Here is a 20750-nt window from a genome sequence, read left to right as displayed (position 1 = left end):
ACATTTTTTGTCCCTGCTATGTGTTTCAGCTCAAAGGTGTATGCCGCCAGTTTGGACACCCACCGTTGCTCGCATGCATAAAGCTTTGCCTTGGACATAACGTACGTGAGCGGATTGTTGTCAGTCCAGACGGTGAATGTTTGACCTTTCAACCAATGGCTAAATTTCTCGCACACACTCCATTTGAGTGCCAGAAACTCGAGCTTGTGAACTGGGTAGTTTCTCTGCGATTTGCTCAGGGTCTTACTTGCAAATGCGATTGGGTGAGCTCGTTCTTCGCCTGCAGGCACTTGGGATAATACAGCTCCCAACCCATCCAGTGAAGCGTCAACTGCCAGTATTAAGGGTCGAGAAAAGTCGGGGTGGGCTAATACCACACTTTGTAATAGGCTCTCCTTTAAGCTACGTAATGCATAATCACATTCCACAGTCCAATCTGTGGGCTTAAGTTTCCTGTACGTTCCTGCTTTAACATCACCCTTGTTTCCCCTCTTCCTCCTTTGCCCAGCTGTGAGAGCAAAAAGTGGCTTTGCCAAGGAAGAACATCCGGGAATGAAATGTTGGTAATAGAAGATCATACCAAGGACTGATTTAATCCTCCGCACTGATGGGGTGCATCTGTCGCCCTCCATCAGATCGAACTTGGACAATTTCGAAATGACTTCGACTTTATCAGGATCTACAGAAACTCCATTCCTGTCTATGATGTGTCCCAGGAACTTTACAGAGGATCTCATCAGGTGGCATTTCTTAGGGCTTAACTTAAGATTGTACTGCCTCAGACGACTAAACACAACCTCCAGCCTTTCTAATGCTTCCGACTCACCTGGAGCAAACACCAACAGGTCGTCAAGGTAGCACAACAAACTGCTGAAGTTCAAGTCTCCAAAGATGCTGACCATCATTCTCATAAAGGAGGCGGGGCTATTACATAGTCCTTGCGGCATCCTGTTATATTCGTGCAGCCCTACTGGAGTTGTGAACGCAGTATACTTTTTGTCCTCTTCAGCCATAGGGATGTTATAAAATCCTGACGTCAGGTCCATGGTGCTGAAGAGTGTATTCCCACCTAGAGCAGCTAAACAGTCGGACTGGTGTGGAAGTGGGTGTGCATCCTTTATCGTTCTTGCATTTAACCATCTGAAATCTGTGCATACTCTAAGACTGCCATCCTTCTTCCACACTAGGACTAACGGGGAAGCATACTCACTTACAGACTTCCTAATTATCCCCTGTTCTTCCATCTTGGACAAAACTTGCCGTAGCTTTTGGTAATGCGCAGGTGGCACTCGTCGATAAGGGAGTCTGAAAGGACGCTCATCCATCAGCCGAATGCGGTGAACGAACCCTTTTACTTCTCCACAGTCCAATGAGTGCTTGGAAAACACGTCATGATATCTCTCCAATAACTGCACTAACTTCTCCTTTGTCTCATGGCCGATGGAGCAAGACTGGATGTTAAGATCGGAGAGGCCAACAGTTTCCATCCTTTGTTTGAAGTCAACTGATGAATTAGGTACACTCTGACTCTCTTTTACAACCATTTCAGCACGACTCAGCCCTTGTAAAAGTTCAAAATCCTCCACTGCGACACATGGGAAAACATCTGCCAATTTGCGATTTCTCCTTAGAGTGACTGGCTTGTCAGAGATGTTGGTGACTTTTACAGGAACCCAGTGATCACCCCATAATGGCGTGATAACTCGTCCAACCATGACGTCTCGGGATACAGACTTTGAAGTCGTTGGTTCAACTACAACTGTGCTCCCTGGTGACATTGGAACATCTTTGGGCAATCTCCCCCAGACGAGGTGCTCTTGCCTTGCCAGGAGAGTGACACATTGCTGTAGCTTAATAGTTCCCACCTTATTTGGTGGCTCTGAACCTTTCCAGCGACATGTGTTGGCCATGACATCCAGGAAATGCTCACAATTTGCCATTGGCTCCACTGCGTGATTAGAAACAAGTCTCCAGTAGTCACTGATACTTTTCATACGATGTGCAAGGAATTTGATTACATTTGTGCCAATGATCAAATCATCCCACTGGCCGGGTACAACGAGAATGGGTACTAAGCAGCTTTCTCCATAAATTTTCAATTCAACTTCGTACATACATTTTGGTTTTGTAACCTTCCCGCCACATCCTACTAAGATGACTTCCTCCTGAAGCGGTGTGGGTGTAGACAGCACACATAACATCCTCTTCTCTGCTTCTTCACTAAAAGTGCAGGCCATGGAACCTGTATCTAGCATTCCCTTCAATGGAAACATGCTATTTACACTAACTGGTGCATAGAACAACTCATCGAATGCCTCAACTGCCTGAATATTTTGTGCTATCACCTTGGTCCCAATGGGGGCCTGTGTGCATGCGCTTTCATAGAAATGTGTAAGATTAATACTCTCTAGGGGTTTTTTGCCTGCACTCACGCATCCCCCTTCCGAACGTGAGCCATCTAGTTTAAAGTTGATGGGCCGCGGAATGCTGCCAGACTAGGCCTGGGCCTGTCACTTGCACAATCCCTCTTACTATGCCCTGGTTGAAAGCATGCAAAACACAGATGCTCTCGTCGGCAATGTGCCACGGTGGAGTGTTCGTGAGATCGACACACTCTACAGAACTTGCTCTGTGGCTGACGAATAGGCATTTGGACATTTTGAGACAAAGCACGGTCAAGAAGGCTAATCAAAGTTCTCATGCAATTGTCATCACTCTGTGCAGTACTGACTTTGCTACAGTCACCTGGCTCTATAGGAGGGTCAACATCCACTTCATCGCTCTCATAGGACATCTGAACGTGAGCAGTGGCATGTCTGGGAGCATTATGACGTTTCAGTTTGGTTGACATCTTCTCCTTTAAATCTTTCTGGTAGCGGTCAAGCTGCTCCTGGATTTCCTGTGCGGTCCATTTTTCTGGGGATTTAAAACGGAACACCGCAGCAAGATTTGAATCAGGGCAGTACTTCACAAACATCATAGCCACTTCTTGACATGGGTCCTCCATCCGTCGTCCAAGTCTTTTTAAAGCTTCCTCTGCCAGATCCACTGTTTTATTTAGTCGTACCCAATATTCGACAGGATCTTCTCCTGCTAATGGAACAGTGGCATAGAAGTCGGCCAAAGGCATGCATGAATAGTTGGCATCGCTAAAATGTTGTTTCAGGATATCCATGATGACCTTCAGGTTCTCAACTGGGTTTAAAGCTGAATTACAACGAAGGGTAACTTTGACTAAATCTTTAGCTTTACCCATCAATCTGCTTAAATTCTCTTGATGATGTTCTTCTAATGGTATGCCTCTCTTTCGCAAATATGTATCCATCAGCTCCTCCCACTCACGAACTCCAAGCTTGTCTGATGAATCACCACGGTAAACTGGTGGCTCTTTTGCATCAGATTGCATGACTAACCTCACTCCAGTCAAGTTAAGTGAGGGTATGTCTGGGGATGTATTACTGGTACTCAACCCTTGTGTTTGTGCACCTCTACTCTCATTTACCCCATTACTAGCCTCTTTTTGGGAAGCTAACATTGTCTGTCCTACTTGTTGAGCGATGTGTGCTATCAAACCTTGCCAATTTGCATCATTTATATCTGGGACAGCTAAAGGCAAAGTATCAGCTGCCGGATTGGAGCCATAACTGGTTACACGTGTGGAGCATAAGACAGGAGATGCTCCTTTAGTTCTACGCCCCTTAACAATTGGAGTAAGTGGAACTTCACCAAAAAACCTACCCCTTCCAAAACCCGAGCCAGTCATGGTGTCATTTACATCAATTTCGTCTGCTTTTAAACTAAATGCCATGTTCAGAATCAAACAAACATAAAAATATATAACTTGATAAATTTTTAGATACAATTATCACGTTAGAAATATCTATAACTCTGAAACAAAGAATAACTAATGTGAGAGAATGCTTCGGTCAATATTATTCAAAATCAAGAAGCTCAAATGTCCATTTATATTATCACAGTTCTCCACTAAGAAACAAGTGAACCTTAATTCAGCATCCCTCGGTGACCCAGCTGACGTAGATCCTGAAGCAAATCAAAAAAACGGCACCAATGTAGCCGGTCTCAGACTAACCGCTGCTACCCTTATCCGCGTTGTGTTCAAAGAAGGCTCAGGACGCTTTCGCTCAGTTCACCAGAGAAAGTTTATTACCAGCCTTGGCCACTCATTAACACTCCTGTGGATTAATGTCGATAAAGATTATTAATCACTCGTGGGCACCTCGTGACAATATATCCCTCTCTCCGGCACATGCAATACAGACTCATTATATGTAACAGTTGAACAAAACACATTAACATTAAAACATTCATACAAAACCAATAGAAAATAGATTAAGGAAGAAATACCTGTGGATTAATGTCGATAAAGATTATTAATCACTCGTGGGCACCTCGTGACAATATATCCCTGTATAACACAACACATGTTAGCTGGCTAACAACCACGTTAACACCGTATATAAACGGCCCACACGATAAATTCTCTCACTCGACATCCACTTGTACATAAAGCATAAAACAATGTCTCAATCTCACAACTGTTTACAAAATGAAATTAAGTCCATTTCTACACTTAATAAACTTAATTATCGAGCTCACACAAATGCCTACCTCTCTCCGGCACATGCAATACAGACTGAAGAGGTGCGCATGCTCAATGGAAAGTGCCGTCTGCGTAACACAGAGAGTGTCAAAACAAAAGTCTCCCAACAGAAAACACCAAAATGAATACTTAATACCCAAAAAAAAAAAAAAACAATACGGTAATATAAGGATTTTTGTGAAAAAAAGAAAATAATGTATTACATTTATAACTCGTTACATTTGCGTCATTGAGAGAATTAATTTTGCTTGAAGATTTTAAAAGTTGTCTACCGGAAGGTGTCGTGGTTTATTTGAATGAGCAAAAGGTATCATCGCTGTCACATGCTGCTGTTTTAGCAGATGAATTCGTTCTTACACATAAGACGGTGTTTTCTTCACGCACAGATAAGAGTGCAGTTCCTATACCCGATCAGTCTTCTCGGGCAAAGGTCGCCCCGTCATCTAAAGACGCTCGAGAGTGTTTTTATTGTCATAAACAGGGCCATTTAATCGCAGATTGTAATGCTTTAAAACGTAAACAACAAACACAGCAGCCTAAAAGCGTCGGCTTACTGAATGCTATGTGTCATGTAGAACGTTTTAGTTCCGAAGAGACGGAGGATGCTCCTGATGTTGGCTATTACCCTTTCGTGATGAAGGGTTTAATTTCCTTATCTGATGATGCGAGTGATCGAAAATAAATACAGATATTAAGAGATACCGGAGCAAAGCAATCTTTTGTTTTAGCTGATGTTTTATCATTGTCACCTGACTCATATTGTGGCTCAAGTGTCTTTGTCCGGGGAATTGAGATGGGAATGGTTAAAGTCCCCCTACACCCCTAACAAGTGTGCGCTTGTTACAGGTAACATGAAGGTTGGTATACGTCCTTCACTTCCGGTAAAGGGGATAACTTTTATCTTGGGGAATGGCCTAGCTGGGGGTGAAGTCATGCCCATGTTGGAAGTTACTGACACGCCGAAAATGAGTCTAGCCACTGATGAGTTATCTAGAGCTTATCCAGATGTGTTTTCTGCGTGCGTAGTCACACACGCACAATCGCGGAAATTTGTGGATGATATTGATTTGACTGATACATTCATGTTGCACAATGTGGTTGGTGAAGATATAACAAAGTCTAACTCAAAGTTGGTCCAGAAGGTCCAGAAGTCTAATTTAAAACACTCAGAAAGTGGTAGTAGTAACTTAAAGCTGCCTTTAAGATCAGACCTTAAGAAAATGCTTCTCTAACATTGTTAGCCCTGATGCTGTTGAAAAGAGAAACATTGCTTATTTTCTAGAAGGTGGAATGTTGTTGCGTAAGTGGAGTTCAGTGGGTGACACAGACATAGACTGGAATGCAGTCTATCAAATTGTCGTTCCTAGTGAGTATCGGCAAAATGTTCTATCTTTGGCACATGAACATTTATTGTCTGGTCATCTGGGTGTGACCAAGACCCATCATCGCATTCTCAGACATTTTTTTTTTGGCCAGGGATAAATAGAGATGTTGCTAAATTTTGTCGAACTTGCCATGTTTGCCAGCTAATGGGAAAACCGAATCAGCTGATTCCACCCGCTGCTCTTTCACCTATCCCTGTAATGGGAGAGGCGTTTGAACAGGTGCTTGTCGACTGTGTTGGACCGTTACCTAAAACGAGGTGTGGTAATCAATTCTTGTGCACTATTATGTGTAGAGTTACTAGATTTCCTGAGGCGGTGCCTTTAAGAAAAATAACTGCTCCAGTGATCGTAAAAACGTTGCTTAAATTCTTTTCCACGTTTGGTTTCACTAAAGTTATACAGACTGACCAGGGAACAAATTTTCTATCACAACTTTTTGCACAAGTTTTAAAGTCACTATCTATAGAACACCAAGTGTCCAGTGCTTACCATCCTGACAGCCAAGGAGCTATTGAAAGATTTCATCAGACATTAAAATCTATGTTGAGAAAATATTGCTTGGAAACTGGAAACGATTGAGATGAGGGTGTTGACTACTCAAGGTTCTGTCTTATCAGCACGGTTCTCAGGACCGTACGTTGTGTTGAGAAAAATCAGCGAGACTGATTATCTGATCCGAACTCCTGACAGAAAGCGTAAATCGCGCGTCTGTCATATCAATATGCTCAAGGCTTATCACACCAGAGATAGTTCACAGAACAGATCTACTGTGGTGACCATAGGGCCCATGGAATCTTCTGTGGCTCTGACTTGTGAAGTCCAATCAAATCTGGAGGATGAGGTTGGTGCAGATGACATAATCCTACGTAATACTTCTCAACAATGTGCCAAGTTGGACAATTCTGAAATTTTAAAAAGTTTGTCGACACATCTCTCTCATTTACCTGAAGATCAGAGACAAGACGGAGTCTTGATCGGAGATGTTCCGTCGCAAACTACCGTGTTGCAACACAATATTGATGTTGATGGCGCATCCCCTATTAAGCGACATTCATATCGGGTTAATGCTGTTAAAAGGTCTATTATGAAGCAAGAGACTGAATATTTGTTGCAGAATGGGTTAGCTAAACACAGTAGTAGCCCTTGGAGTTCTCCTTGCCTTTTAGTGCACAAGCCAGACGGTTCATTTTGTTTCTGCACTGACTACCGTCGTGTTAATGCAGTTACAGTACCAGACTGTTATCCATTACCCAGAATGGAAGACCGCATTGATAATTTGGGCTCTGCCAAATTTGTCAGCAGGCTAGATTTATTGAAAGGGTATTGGCAGGTCCCACTAACATCTCGCGCTTCTGACATCTCTGCTTTCGTAACGCCTGACTGCTTTATGCAATATCACGTCATGGCGTTCGGATTACGGAATGCACCTGCCACATTTCAAAGATTAATACAAACCATGTTGGCTGAAGTTCCAAATTGTAATGCTTATGTGACGGAGTGGTAAATGGACGGAAAGCACAATATGCAAACCTAAATATGTAAATGACAGACTACGCCACCCTGGGACTCTCACCCAGGGAAATATGAATCACCTCACAATACTATAAGGAGCACAAATTCGTTCTACCGATTAATAAATGAGCAGGAGACGTGGGTACAAAAATAGAATTTATTTTATTAACAACCCGTAAAATAAAGTTTCAGAATAAACAAAAAAAAAGGAAAATCAAAAGCTCAAGACAAGACAGGCTGAAACAGAAGTAGGTTTAAATATCCACACCATGCATGTGCTCAATCACAACACACTCACTCAGTGCTCAGTGAAATTTCTGTCGGTGGTCACACAGCACACGGTGCACAGAAACACACTCGAAAAGAGGGAAAGTCAGGCCTCTCGGCCTTTTGGCCTACAGCTCCTGCAGAGAGTACACAAAACAAAAGAAACAATACATGTTAAAATTGAATTAAAAACGCTCAACCAAAGAAAACCAAATAAACAAACAAAAAAGAGTAAAGGTTTACAAAACTCCAGGAGGAAGTATAAACCAATCCAAGAAAATATATAAATTAGATATCAGGACAAAGCAATTAAATGAAGTAACAAAATAACTAATTACCACACTGACTTCAGCAAAAAGGCTTCCTACCTCAAGATAGGATTTAAAGCACAGTAACAGTGTCGGAAAGAAGGTAACAGTATGGCTATAAATCAAGAAACAAAACCGAAACCAAAAATAAACAGTTACCAAAGAGAACAATTTAGCGAGGAGCAAAGCAATTTAACACAAAACACCAAAAAATTAACACGGAACAAAACAGCAGCGTTGTCCCGGGAACAAGGTGGAGCATCAACTGCACATACAGCAGGAATTCCCCGGAACCGGAGAAGTAGCCGTCTGCCACACCAAATCACAGATACAGTACTGGTTCAGTAATAAACCGGATATGGATGAACATCGGGTGACGAAATAACACTGACTGGGGGTAGACAGTCTGTCACAACAGAAATTGTTTTTGACCCTTTTCTTTCCGTTGCGAAACACTACAATGAAGCATACGTGCGGCATTAGCCTATTGTACGACCACAACAAAACAGCGTAGCCATGCTGCTAACAGCCTCTTACCTCCCAGGCAACTGAAAGTAACTGGAACAACGCTGAACCGCCGTGCAGCTAGCCGCACCATTAACACCCAGCGGCCTCTGTTGAAGCACGGAACCGGAAACCGGAAGAGCACCTCAAAATGACGCGCATTCAATCACCATGAACCGGACACCCTCCTTTATACACAGCGGCGCTCTCCGATAGGCTATTACTACCTGACGGCACAACAGTAAACTATCCTGCCACAATCACTTAGATGACCTTGTACTGTATTCAACTGAGTGGACAGAACATCTGAAACTCATTCGGACCGTGTTTGAACGTTTGGAGAAAGCTTCATTAACTCTCAATCTGTCTAAATGTGTCTTTGGTAAGGCAAGTGTAACTTACCTGGGAAAAGAAGTTGGAGATGGCCAGGTAAAGCCTGTTGAGGCTAAAGTGACTGCTATTGTAGATTTTTCTTTGCCTACGTCTAGGCAGGAGTTGAGACGTTTTCTGTGTATGGCAGGCTACTACCGTAGTTTTTGTAAAAACTTTTCTACAGTAGTTGCCTCTTTGACCAGTTTGCTTAGCCCAGTTAATTCGTTTGTCTGGACTGAGGATTGCCAGAATGCATTTGAGGCAGTGAAAGCTATGTTGTCTAGTGCTCCAATCTTGGCTGCCCCAAACTTTGTCTTTTAAACTGGAAGTGGACACAAGCGCTGTGGGAGCTGGGGCAGTGCTTCTGCAGGAAGATGATGCAGGAGTAGATCATTCAATTTGTTACTTTTCAAAAAAGTTTAATCAACATCAACAAAATTATTCTGTCATTGAAAAGGAAACATTGGCGTTGTTGCTCGCTTTGCAGTTTTTCGAAGTGTATCTGGGTTCTTCAAGTGCACCTATAGTTGTTTACACTGACTATAACCCTCTAGTTTTCCTGACTAGAATGTATAATAAGAATCAACATCTTATGCGATGGTCATTGGTAGTTCAGGGATATAACCTTTACATTAAGCATCAAAAGGGTTCAGAGAATGTGCTAGCTGATGCTCTGTCCAGAGTGTAGCCTGATAAATCTGCTTGAAATAAACATTACATGTTTATTTTTAAGGAGGGGAGTGTTACGTCCCATATTATTATTTGTTTCTGGGAATGGTATTTTGTTTTTGTTTTCTTCCCTTCGTTCTGTGTCTTAACTTTTGTTTTAGCAGCGCGATGTGGGTACCTGTGTGGTCAATGTGTCTGCCAATCACCAAGACGCGTGGTGACGACAACGCGCGGATTCACCAGTGAGGGCGCCCTACTGGTGATTAAAAGGCACACCTGTGCAGGAGGCGGGAGCTCTCTGGCATGCCACACATGCTTTTGGTTGTTTGGTGGTTGACTCGCATGCTTGTTTTGCCCTGTACCATCCTGGTATTAATTATGTCGCTTTGTAGAAGCCAACATTCTGTTTTCCTATTTAAGCTTAGACAAAAATTTATCAAGAGTAACTCCTCCAAGGGCTTTCGAGCCACATGGACCCTGGTCTGAAGTTTGTTGCTGTTACTTTTCTAAGCGAGCCGAGTACCGGTACTTCTGGTACCGGGTCTCAAATTGGCCTTTTTTCCCATAGACTCCCATTATAAACTTTGGAGGTTTATAACCCGGCAAGCTTTCGAACTATCTACACCAAACTTGGTCAGCTCCTTTAGGGTGATACTGTGAACAAAGTTTTAAATTGGTGTACAGACTGGCCTTTCAGTTGTCCCCCAGCCCCGCCCCCAATATATGCAAAATCAAAAAACTTTTTACAACATTGACATGTGACATATCAAAACACTCAGAACAATGAGGGTAACTTCCTCACTTGTATTCTGATGACATCACATGACGTCACATGAAAATGAAAAATTAGCACAACATGGACTTGTGACATATCAAAACACTCAACACAATGAGGAGAACTGCCTCACATGTATTCTGGTCACGTCACGTGATGTCACATGAAAAAAATAATTAGCACAACATGGACAAGTGACATATCAAAACACTCAGCCCAATGTGGGGAACTTCCTCAAGAGTATTCAGATGACGTCACATGCTCGTCTCCACTCCCTAGCTTTCTGTCTACTTGCTTCCAAAAGTAACACTGACTCTTATGTCCACTCGCCTCCAAAAAGCACCAGCCTTTGGGAATACTTCCATCGTCAAAGCCAACATCAAAGTTTGTCGCAACGAACTTTACAAATCTAGTTTGTTAGTTAAGTCTGTGTTCTTTGATGATTCAGTGTTTCGTGGCTCATTTTGGTCTTGTCTCTCTGGTGTTTCCTACCGTTTCTATTATCTGGTTGATCAAATGACAGTATTAAACGGGGAAAGAGATAAAGAACAGGTAAGACATCACGTGATATACATGTGCAACACTGAGCCATCAATTGCTGTATAGAACACTAGGTTATAACATCTAGTGCAACAACACAAATTTTAGACATGCATTGTTCTTCTGATAAAAAAAAAAACAAACTACTAAATTTTCACTTTCACTTTCTTTTAGTTCGCTGCTAAATGAAGCATTTATAGGAAAGCAAAACTAAAAGTACATTTCCAGCTTACAGTCCTCTAACCACATGGCAGGACAGAACACATTAACACATAGGGGGTAGATTTACAGTTTAATTATCCTCTAGATAAAGGTGACATAGAATAATGATATGACTCGATATGAAGGGAATAAAACAACTCGTGCTTGCAGTTATAAAAAATAATCATAAGCAGAATGAAGTAACATAGCATCATTAATGCATCTCTCTCTCTCTCTCTCTCTCTCTCTCTCCCCCCCACCTTCTCTTGCAAAGGTGTTAGCTAGCTGGCTAAACTAGCTAACCGATTTTACATCAGACTAAACCCAAACAGCTCGCATAATTAGACCCCCAACAAAATTCTGTGAGCGAGTGTGTGTGAGTGAGTGAGTGTGTGAGTGATTGTGTGAGTGTGTGAGTGATTGTGTGAGTGATCGTGTAAGTGTGTGAGTGAGTGAGTGTGTGAGTGAGTGTGTGAGTGATCGTGTAAGTGTGTGAGTGAGTGAGTGTGTGAGTGAGTGAGTGTGTGAGTGATCGTGTAAGTGTGTGAGTGAGTGTGTGAGTGAGTGAGCGATTGTGTGAGTGAGTGATTGTGTGAGTGATTGAGTGAGTGTGTGAGTGTTTGAGTGTTTGTGTGAGGCAAAAAAAGTCATTATTTTTGCAGAGTAAGTAATATTATGATCCAGAGGTTGACTTTGTATTTTGAATTTCTTTGTTTTCATTTTTTTTCACAAGATAATAATAATAGTAGTAGAAACTCTTTAATTCTTTTTTTTTTTGTCACTGGCTGTAAGATTACTTAAAAACTTTGTGTACACATCTCATTAGGGTCTTGTAGGAAAACACACATCCAAATATATCATATTGTTTTACTGTACACACACACACACACACACACACACACACACACACACACACACACACACACACACTGCCCAGTATTCTGTATCCGGGTGTCACACAGACCGAGCATGGACATTGTAAATGAGGCCGATGCCTTTTTGTACAGAAATAATTATGTCGCTTTGTAGAAGCCAACATTCTGTTTTCCTATTTAAACTTAGACAAAAATTTATAAAATTTAATGCGGCCTAGAGCTTTCGAGCCACATGCACCAAATTCGGATATGTTGTAGACCCTGGTCTGAAGTTTGTTGCTATGACTTTTCTAAGCGATCTGAGTACCGGTACTTCAAGGCAAGCTTTCGAACTATCTACACCAAACTCGGCCAGCTCCTTTAGGGTGATACTCTGAACAAAGTTTTATATTGGTGTACTGACTGGCCTTTCGGTTGTCCCGCAGCCCCGCCCACAAAATATGCAAAATCAAAAAACAACATGGACATGTGACATATCAAAACACTCAGCCCAATGAGGGGAACTTCCTCAGGAGTATTCGGATGACGTCACATGCTCGTCTTTACTTGCCTCCAAATGTTTTGGCACCCTAGCTTTCTGTCCGCTTGCCTCTAAAAGTAACACTGACCCTTATGTCCACTCGCCTCCAAAAAGCACCGGCCTTTGCGAATACTTGCCTCGTCAAAGCCAACATCAAAATTTGTCGCGAAGAACTTTACAAATCTAGTTCCTTTTGTTGGTGTATGAAGGACGATTCAGTGGAATTTATTTTCTAACCCATGAACTTTGTATATCAGATCTATACTGCGCTTCCATTTTAGTCATGGCATTAATAATTATAAAAGATATTGGTGTAAGAAATGTCCAGTTATATGTTTTAATAAAACAGCATCACGTTACTGCGAGGTTTTTCTATTCACACACACACACACACACAATACACTTTACACAGAATTCTTCATATATTTAGATGCATTAAGAAATTCTATTAGATCCTGATGAACAGTAAACTGCTGGATGCATGCGGTGGATCTGAGCAGTTTGATTGATCAGCTTTGTAAACTCTCCTCAACTCGGATCTTATGTGAAATGGTCAGAAATGAGCTTCCTGATTAAACTGTGAGAAAACGGCTAACCTGTAAACACTACGCTAAGATCCATAAATCCATCAAATCTGCACATTAAAATGGAAATGTTGAGGTATTGTTACAATTCCTAAGAATGTTTTAAGTAATAAGAAGTATTTAGTATTTCTGCTCATCATGAAAAAATTATATATCATTACTAAAACTCTGTAATCATATGAAGATAGAAATAATTTTAGTTTTGTATTACAATATTCACTTGAAAATGAAATGAAATGATGTGATTTCAGAAAATGATAAAATGACAATTGAAATATGTTCATTTAAACATTTGTGTGTGTCAGAACGCTTGGCCTGTGTGTTTGTGTCTCTCTGTCTCTCTCTCAAACACACTGATTGCTTTATAACAGGAACCACCAACACTACCAATACTACCACCCAATAACAGCACCAATAGCAGCACCAATAACTGCACCAATAACTGCTCCAGAAAATGCACCAATAACTGCTCCAGAAACTGCACCCTTAATAGCAAAACCAACACCAAAACCAATAACTGCTCCAGAAACTGCACCAATAACTGCACCAACACCAACTGCGGCAAAGTCTTTCCTTTTGTCCTCCTGCAAATTAATAAAAAAATATATAAATAAAAAATTGATTAAAATTAAATACAGAATTTCCTCTAGTTTGTGGTTGTGGTGTTAGTGTAGCGTCTGGTTAACGTTTTACTTACACTTGACCTGCTCATGACAGGGGCATTATCTGGTGCCGTTTCTCCTCCGAGGTGATTTATTACTTTATTCAGTGCCTTGTCATTGCACTGGGAGTTCAGCAGTCCCTGGTCTTCATAAAAGAGACAATCGACAGCAAACAGCGGCTTGATGGCTTTCGGTGCCTTTTAAGTTTCTGTATGCTTATGTTAAACACAGCAGCACAAATCCCACATACAGCCAACAAGAGTTCTGGGAACTCAGTATAATCAGGCTGTTACAAATGAATTTCGAACATACCTGAGGGGATAGCCAGAACACCGGGGTCTCCAGGGATCATTCTCAGCTCTTGGAGGCATTGGATGAAGAGGAGACACAGAAAGCAAAAGCATGTGAGGTATTGTTACAATTCCTAAGAATGTTTTAAGTAATAAGAAGTATTTAGTATTTCTGCTCAGTATGAAAAAATTATATATCATTACTAAAACTCTGTAATTGTCACGAACTACGAACCGCCGCCTGAGCGTCACCATAGAGACGCGTCTCCGGAGTACTAGCGCGCTTCCCGACTACACTTCCCATTCACCACCAGTCACACTCATTATCACCGCCACCTGTTTCTCATCTCCGCTCCCTTTAAAACCACACATGAACTTGACATCTGTTCGGGGTCTCGACTAGTCTCCGTACTGTCATTCTGAGTGTTTTCTTGTGTTCTGATTTCCTGGTATTATTCTGTTTCCTGTTTCTGACCCTTCTGCCTGTTTTCTGCCTGCCCCGACCTTTTGCCTGTTCTCGACTCTGATTTTTGCCTATCCTCTGATATTTGTACCTCTGCCCGTCCTGATTATTGCCTGTCTGACTACTCTTCTGATTGTGATTAAAACTAAGCTGCAAATGGATCCACAGCCGTATGCCTCCTCTTTACAGGAATCATATGAAGATAGAAATAATTTTATTTTTGTATTACACTATTCAGTTGAAAATAAAATGAAATTATTTGTGATTTCAGAAAATGATAAAATGACAATTGAAATATGTTCATTTAAACATTTTGTGTGTGTCAAAACGCTTGGTCTGTGTGTGTGTGTGTGTCTCTCTCTCTGTCTCTCTCTCAAACACACTGATAGCTTTATAAGAGAAACCACCAAAACTACTAATACTAGCACCCAATAGCAGCACCAATACCAGAACCAAAACCAACACCAATAACTGCTCCAGAAAATGCACCAATACCTGCACCAATATCTGCAGCATGGGCTTTCCTTTTGTAATTGGTGTGCTCCACCTGCAAAAAAAAACAAAGATAAAAAAAGATTAATACAGAATTTGACTCACCTCTCTATCTATCTATCTATCTATCTATCTATCTATCTATCTATCTATCTATATAATCAATCTCTCTCTCTCTCTCTCTCTCTCTCTCTCTCTATATATATATATATATATATATATATATATATATATATATATATATATATATATATATATATATATATATGTCAGGACTCAGCCCGGACTTTTGGCCATGTGCTAGTGTTGTCATTCCTCGTCACGTGTCTGCCCCGCCTTCGTCTGCTCCTCCCTGTCACCACACCTGCTCCTCATTGTGTCATCATTGTGTTATATTTAAGTGAGCCGCGTTGCTGAGTGCAGCGCGGATCATTAGTTACGTTTCCCCTCGTCATGTCTAGTCCTTGTTAAATGTTGTCATTCGTATTGTTTCAGTTATTGTCATTTCTGTCTATGTCTTCCTGTGTTTATTAAACCCCCCTCTTTTGAAGCTATCCTGCGTACGGGTCTGTCTCCTTCCGTCCCCGGTTGTGACAGAATGATCCGCCTTAAAACCCAGCAGACCCAGCAGGATAGCTTCCAGCTCGGACCGGCTTTTTATCCTCCTCTTCCCCTGGACTGTTCCGCCAGTCCTTTTTTCTTTTTTCGGTGACATCGCTCCGCCCTTTTTCCGGTGAGGGACGCCGCTCCACTTTCGGTTCTGTCCGAAGCGGTCGTCGCCTCACTTCCTTCGCGGAGGATGTCACCAACCTGTTTTTGCTCCTTTTTTGTTTTTTGGTGCCCTGCGGCATCGCCCCGCCTTTTTTTCAGTGAAGGACGTCGCTCCAGTTCCGGTTCCGTCCGAGGAGGGCGTCGCTTCACTTCTTCCGCGGGGGGTGCTGCAGGCCCAGGGCGATGGACCTTCCCACCCTTGGTCATCAGGACGTGAGCTGGCTGCGGTGTGTCGGGGTTGCGTTCGGCCCTTCAGCTCGGCTGTGGATATCGCTCGGCCCTTCAGCTCGGCTGTGACGTCATTCGGCCCTTCAGCTCGGCTGAGGATATCGCTCGGCCCTTCAGCTCGGCCATGGAAGTCGCGTGGCCCTTCTGCTCGGCTGTGGACGTCGCTCGGCCCTTCTGCTCGGCTGTGGACGTCGCTCGGCCCTTCTGCTCGGCTGTGGACGTCGTTCGGCCCCTCTGCTCGGCTGAGGACGTCGCTCGGCCCTCGCTGCTGTGCCGCCGTGAGCCTTGCTCCCCCCGCTTGCCTCGCCGGGTGCCTTACTCCCCCCACCGGCCTCGCCGTGTGCCTTGCTCCCCCACCGGCCTCGCCGTGTGCCTTACTCCCCCCATTGGCCTTCGCCGTGTTCCTCGTTCCCCCTTCTGCCTTCGCCGTGTTCCTCGTTCCCCCATTTGCCTTCGCCGTGTTCCTTGCTCCCCCCATCTGCCTTCGCCATGTGCCTCGCCCCCCCTCCTGGACTCCGCCAGGGTTTGGCGCTTCGGGAGCCGCGCCTTGGGGGGGGGGTTCTGTCAGGACTCAGCCCGGACTTTTGGCCATGTGCTAGTGTTGTCATTCCTCGTCACGTGTCTGCCCCGCCTTCGTCTGCTCCTCCCTGTCACCACACCTGCTCCTCATTGTGTCATCATTGTGTTATATTTAAGTGAGCCGCGTTGCTGAGTGCAGCGCGGATCATTAGTTACGTTTCCCCTCGTCATGTCTAGTCCTTGTTAAATGTTGTCATTCGTATTGTTTCAGTTATTGTCATTTCTGTCTATGTCTTCCTGTGTTTATTAAACCCCCCTCTTTTGAAGCTATCCTGCGTACGGGTCTGTCTCCTTCCGTCCCCGGATGTGACTATATATATATATATATATATATATATATATATATATATATATATATATATATATATATATATATAAATGATGCTTTGTGGAAATATTTCCTTTCTATAAAAAAAACATACACTGCACATGCAAAATACAGTTTACACACAGATAAAATTAAATCACAAATCAAACAAAAGAATTTTCTTTATTACTCATTGTAAATTGTAATACGTCTGTGAATCCTGATTCTCAGTCATGCTGCTCATAATGATGGTTAAAAAAACACAATATTTATGGTATAAAAATAAAAAAGTCCACTTTCTATAGCAGTAGCAATTCAGAACAACAACGATAATCAGCAAAATATTCTCAATCATAAAGAATATGAAGAATATGAATATGAAGCTGAATCCTTCTGGCAAAAAAAACAAGGTTCAGCTCAATGATTATCCAAGAAATCAGTTTATTGTTGTCCACAACCTGCAGGGAAAGAGAGTCAAATGAACTTGTTTACACAAAAGCAGACCAGTTTACTGTATGAACCTCCTCTAGTTTGTGGCTTTGGTGTTAGTGTAGTGTCTGTTTAGCCTTTTACTTACACTTGATGTTTCAACTCCGAGGTGATTTATTACTCTATTCAGTGCCTTGTCATTGCACTGGGAGTTCAGCAGTCCCTGGTCTTCATAAAAGAGACAATCAACAGCAAACACATCGCTCCTGTTAACAGAGTGTCTGCTGTCTGGAGCAATGTAACTAGGATCATATGTGTGGTGTAGAGACACCAGAATAATGCGCTGGTGTGGAAGTCCTTCTGAGAAAAGAGAGAGAGAGAGAGAGAGAGAGAGAACATATAATTCAGAAATAAGTAAATAATAAATTTTCCATAAAAAGGGCTTTCACATTTACCCTGTCTTTTGTGAAGCTATATTATACTGTAAGTTTCCTCCTGTGATGCTTATGTTGCAACCATGACAACACTTTTACCAGTTAGATTCATTATTATTATTATTATTATTATTATTATTATTATTATTATTATTAAGAATGACAAAATAAGTCTGTATCTCTGGGGATGTGGAGGTCCTGTTTTCTATCTTTATAAACTTTTTTTTAAAAGATTTTTTTTTCATACTTTTCCTTAGAACATCCTTGCAACATTATCATATCAATGACTGTGTGTGTAGAACGTCTCACACTCAATAAATAACATTCTGTTCTTGACATCAACTTGAAACTTGAAAAGTTTCACTTTTTGTAAATGATTATTTCCAAAATCACAGACTCATATAAGGCTACATAAAAAGGTGTTTTGCTGAAGTGTGAAAGCAGATTTATAAATTAATTTATTTACTCGGAATTCGGTGAAGAGCAGCTTGAATGTCTGTTCCAGCTCGAGACACAATAGGTACAAAAGCCATGATGACGTCACTTTGTTCCTTCAAGGACACTTCATGTAGCTTCACTTTGGTCTTCAACTTGTCCATAAACTGCTTGTGGGCGTTCATGGTGTTCCCAAGAACCATAATGAAGACACTGAGTGCTGGAGATACAGAGAACAGAACAAAAAAACTAATAAACAGAGCAATAAAGTCATAAATTCATGTTCAATGGTTTATAAAACAGTGTAATAAGTCCACAATCAGTATAAAGAAACACATTTTACTGAACAGCAGCATTTTATTATTATCATACTGATAGCATGACAAGCTTACAGCATTTGACAGATTTTTTTTAAGCAGTTGAGATTTAGGGCTTTGTGGTGGTGCTGGGATATAAATGTGCTATTCAAAGCTAAAAAGTTCTTTCAAAGCTAAAAGACTAATAAACAGTTTCATATTTTTGCATCCACATCATATTATTCCCTTTTTAAAATGTCCCAGAATCAATAGTACTAAAAAAATATACAAAATGCCACCATAAAGCCACAAACAACCAAAAAAAGAAAGAGGAAAGAAAGAAACGTTCCAGAACACACAGCTAAACTACATGGAGAATTATTTGCATAGCATGATAATGTATTATTCAGGACTGTAAATTAACACTTTACTATTTACTGCACAGTGATTCAGATCATTTTCTTTCCAGCAATGACAATGCAAAAATTCAAAGGCTGCACAAGCATTACATTACAAATTCATCAGCAATGCTAAAAAGTATTTAAAAGTTAAAAGTACATACCACGAGTCATCATGGAGTCGAATTAAAGCCGAAATAAAGGTTTGTTTGGTGCTTTGTACAGAATCGGACTGATAGGTATGAAGAAAATGAAGTCTGATAAAAGCCCTTTCGCTTTCATTCTGTCCTTCATCTATTTATTTAACACCCAGATTAATTGCTGTAAGAGGCTTGAGTGTGTACTGCTGCTGTGTCAAAGTGTTACAGATAAAAATCCTGACATGGTGCTGTGATGAAGAGGAATTATTAATACGTGTCGACTATTTAAATAAAACAACATGACCGAAAATAATGACCGGTAAATCCTCAAGATGGTACCGTGCACAGGCGCAGCAGCTTGATGGCTTTCGGTGCCTTTTAAGTGTGTTTTTGTCTATTTTTCTGTATGCTTATGTTAAACCCAGCAGCACAAATCCCACATACAGCCAACAAGAGTTCTGGGAACTCAATATAATCAGGCTGTTACAAATGAATTTTAACATACCTGAGGGGATAGCCAGAACACCGGGGTCTCTATGGATCATTCTCAGCTCTTGGAAGCACTGGAAGAATCGTCCAGCATCCTTGATAGGAAACAACTACACAAACCGCTGCTTCCCAGCATTTTGCCAATGCCAGATCCATTAACAACAAAATGGATAAAACAAAGATCCAGATCACTGCTAACAAACTCACTGAGGACTGATGCATCCTGTTGATAACAGAAACATGGGTACACTCATTCATTTTGGATGTAGCATTGAGCTAGCAAGCTGCACAGCATTTCATTGGGATAGAAACAAATTACTCTGGTAAGAGGAAAGGTGGTGGTGGTGTGTGGCTTTATGTTCATAACAGCTGGTGAAACAACACTAAAATCGTAGACATGCATTGTTCTTCTGATTTGGAGTACATGACTGTTAAATGCAGGGCCTTTTACCTTCCAGCTGAGTTTACCATTGTTATAGGTACAGCTGTTTACATCCCACCAGATGCTAACACCGGCATAGCATTAGCCTACTTGATAAGTGCTATTAAATCACAGCAGAGCAACCATCCTGAAGTAGCCCATATCATAGCTGGAGACTTTAATCGTGTGGATTTAAAGGCAGTTTAAATAACCAGTGAAGGTGATGAGTTTACAGCCCATTTGTAGTTCTGTGTTGGGCCCCGGCTCTGTGCTTGAAATGAGACCTGAGAGTTGTTACAACTGCTAACAAATGTCTGAAGTGTGATTTATTTCTGTACTAAAAAAATATACAAAATTTTAGCTCTCTGCTAAATGACGCATTATAGGAAAGCAAAACTAAAAGTACATTTCCAGCTTACAGTCCTCTAACCACATGGCAGGACAGAACACATTAACACATAGGGGGTAGATTTACAGTTTAATTATCCTCTACATAAAGGTGACATAGAATAATGATATGACTCGATATGAAGGGAATAAAACTTGTGCTTGCAGTTGTAAAAAATAATCAATCATAAGCAGAATGAAGTAACATAGCATCATTAATGCATCTCTCTTTCTCTCTCTCTCTCTCTCTCACTGTATCTCTCTCTCTTTTTCTCTCTCTCTTTCTCTCACTCTCTCTCTCTCTCTCTCTCTCTCTCTCTCTGTATCTCTCTCTCTTTTTCTCTCTCTTTCTCTCTCTCTCTCTCTCTCTCTCTCTCTCTAATATTGTCCTATGTT

At 41.6% G+C, this 20750-nt stretch overlaps 1 protein-coding gene across 1 annotated transcript in view; it reads right to left on the bottom strand.

Moving 5' to 3' along the window:
- The window catches only part of LOC132838595 (uncharacterized), a 79137-nt gene extending 59959 nt beyond the window's left edge, over positions 1–19178 (bottom strand). Inside the window, exons 1-4 of the mRNA XM_060859015.1 lie at positions 19082–19178; positions 18255–18443; positions 17503–17714; positions 15044–15095 (exon numbers count right to left, since the gene is read on the bottom strand). Of these exons, the coding sequence (XP_060714998.1) occupies positions 15044–15095; positions 17503–17714; positions 18255–18443; positions 19082–19094 (466 nt within the window). The 5' untranslated portion in view covers positions 19095–19178. The remainder of the gene's footprint in view (positions 1–15043; positions 15096–17502; positions 17715–18254; positions 18444–19081) is intronic.
- Positions 19179–20750: the final 1572 nt, after the last annotated feature.

The sequence above is a fragment of the Tachysurus vachellii genome, chromosome 23, assembly GCF_030014155.1.
Source record: "Tachysurus vachellii isolate PV-2020 chromosome 23, HZAU_Pvac_v1, whole genome shotgun sequence".
Taxonomy (NCBI): domain Eukaryota; kingdom Metazoa; phylum Chordata; class Actinopteri; order Siluriformes; family Bagridae; genus Tachysurus; species Tachysurus vachellii.
This window is presented reverse-complemented; position numbering and strand designations above follow the sequence as displayed.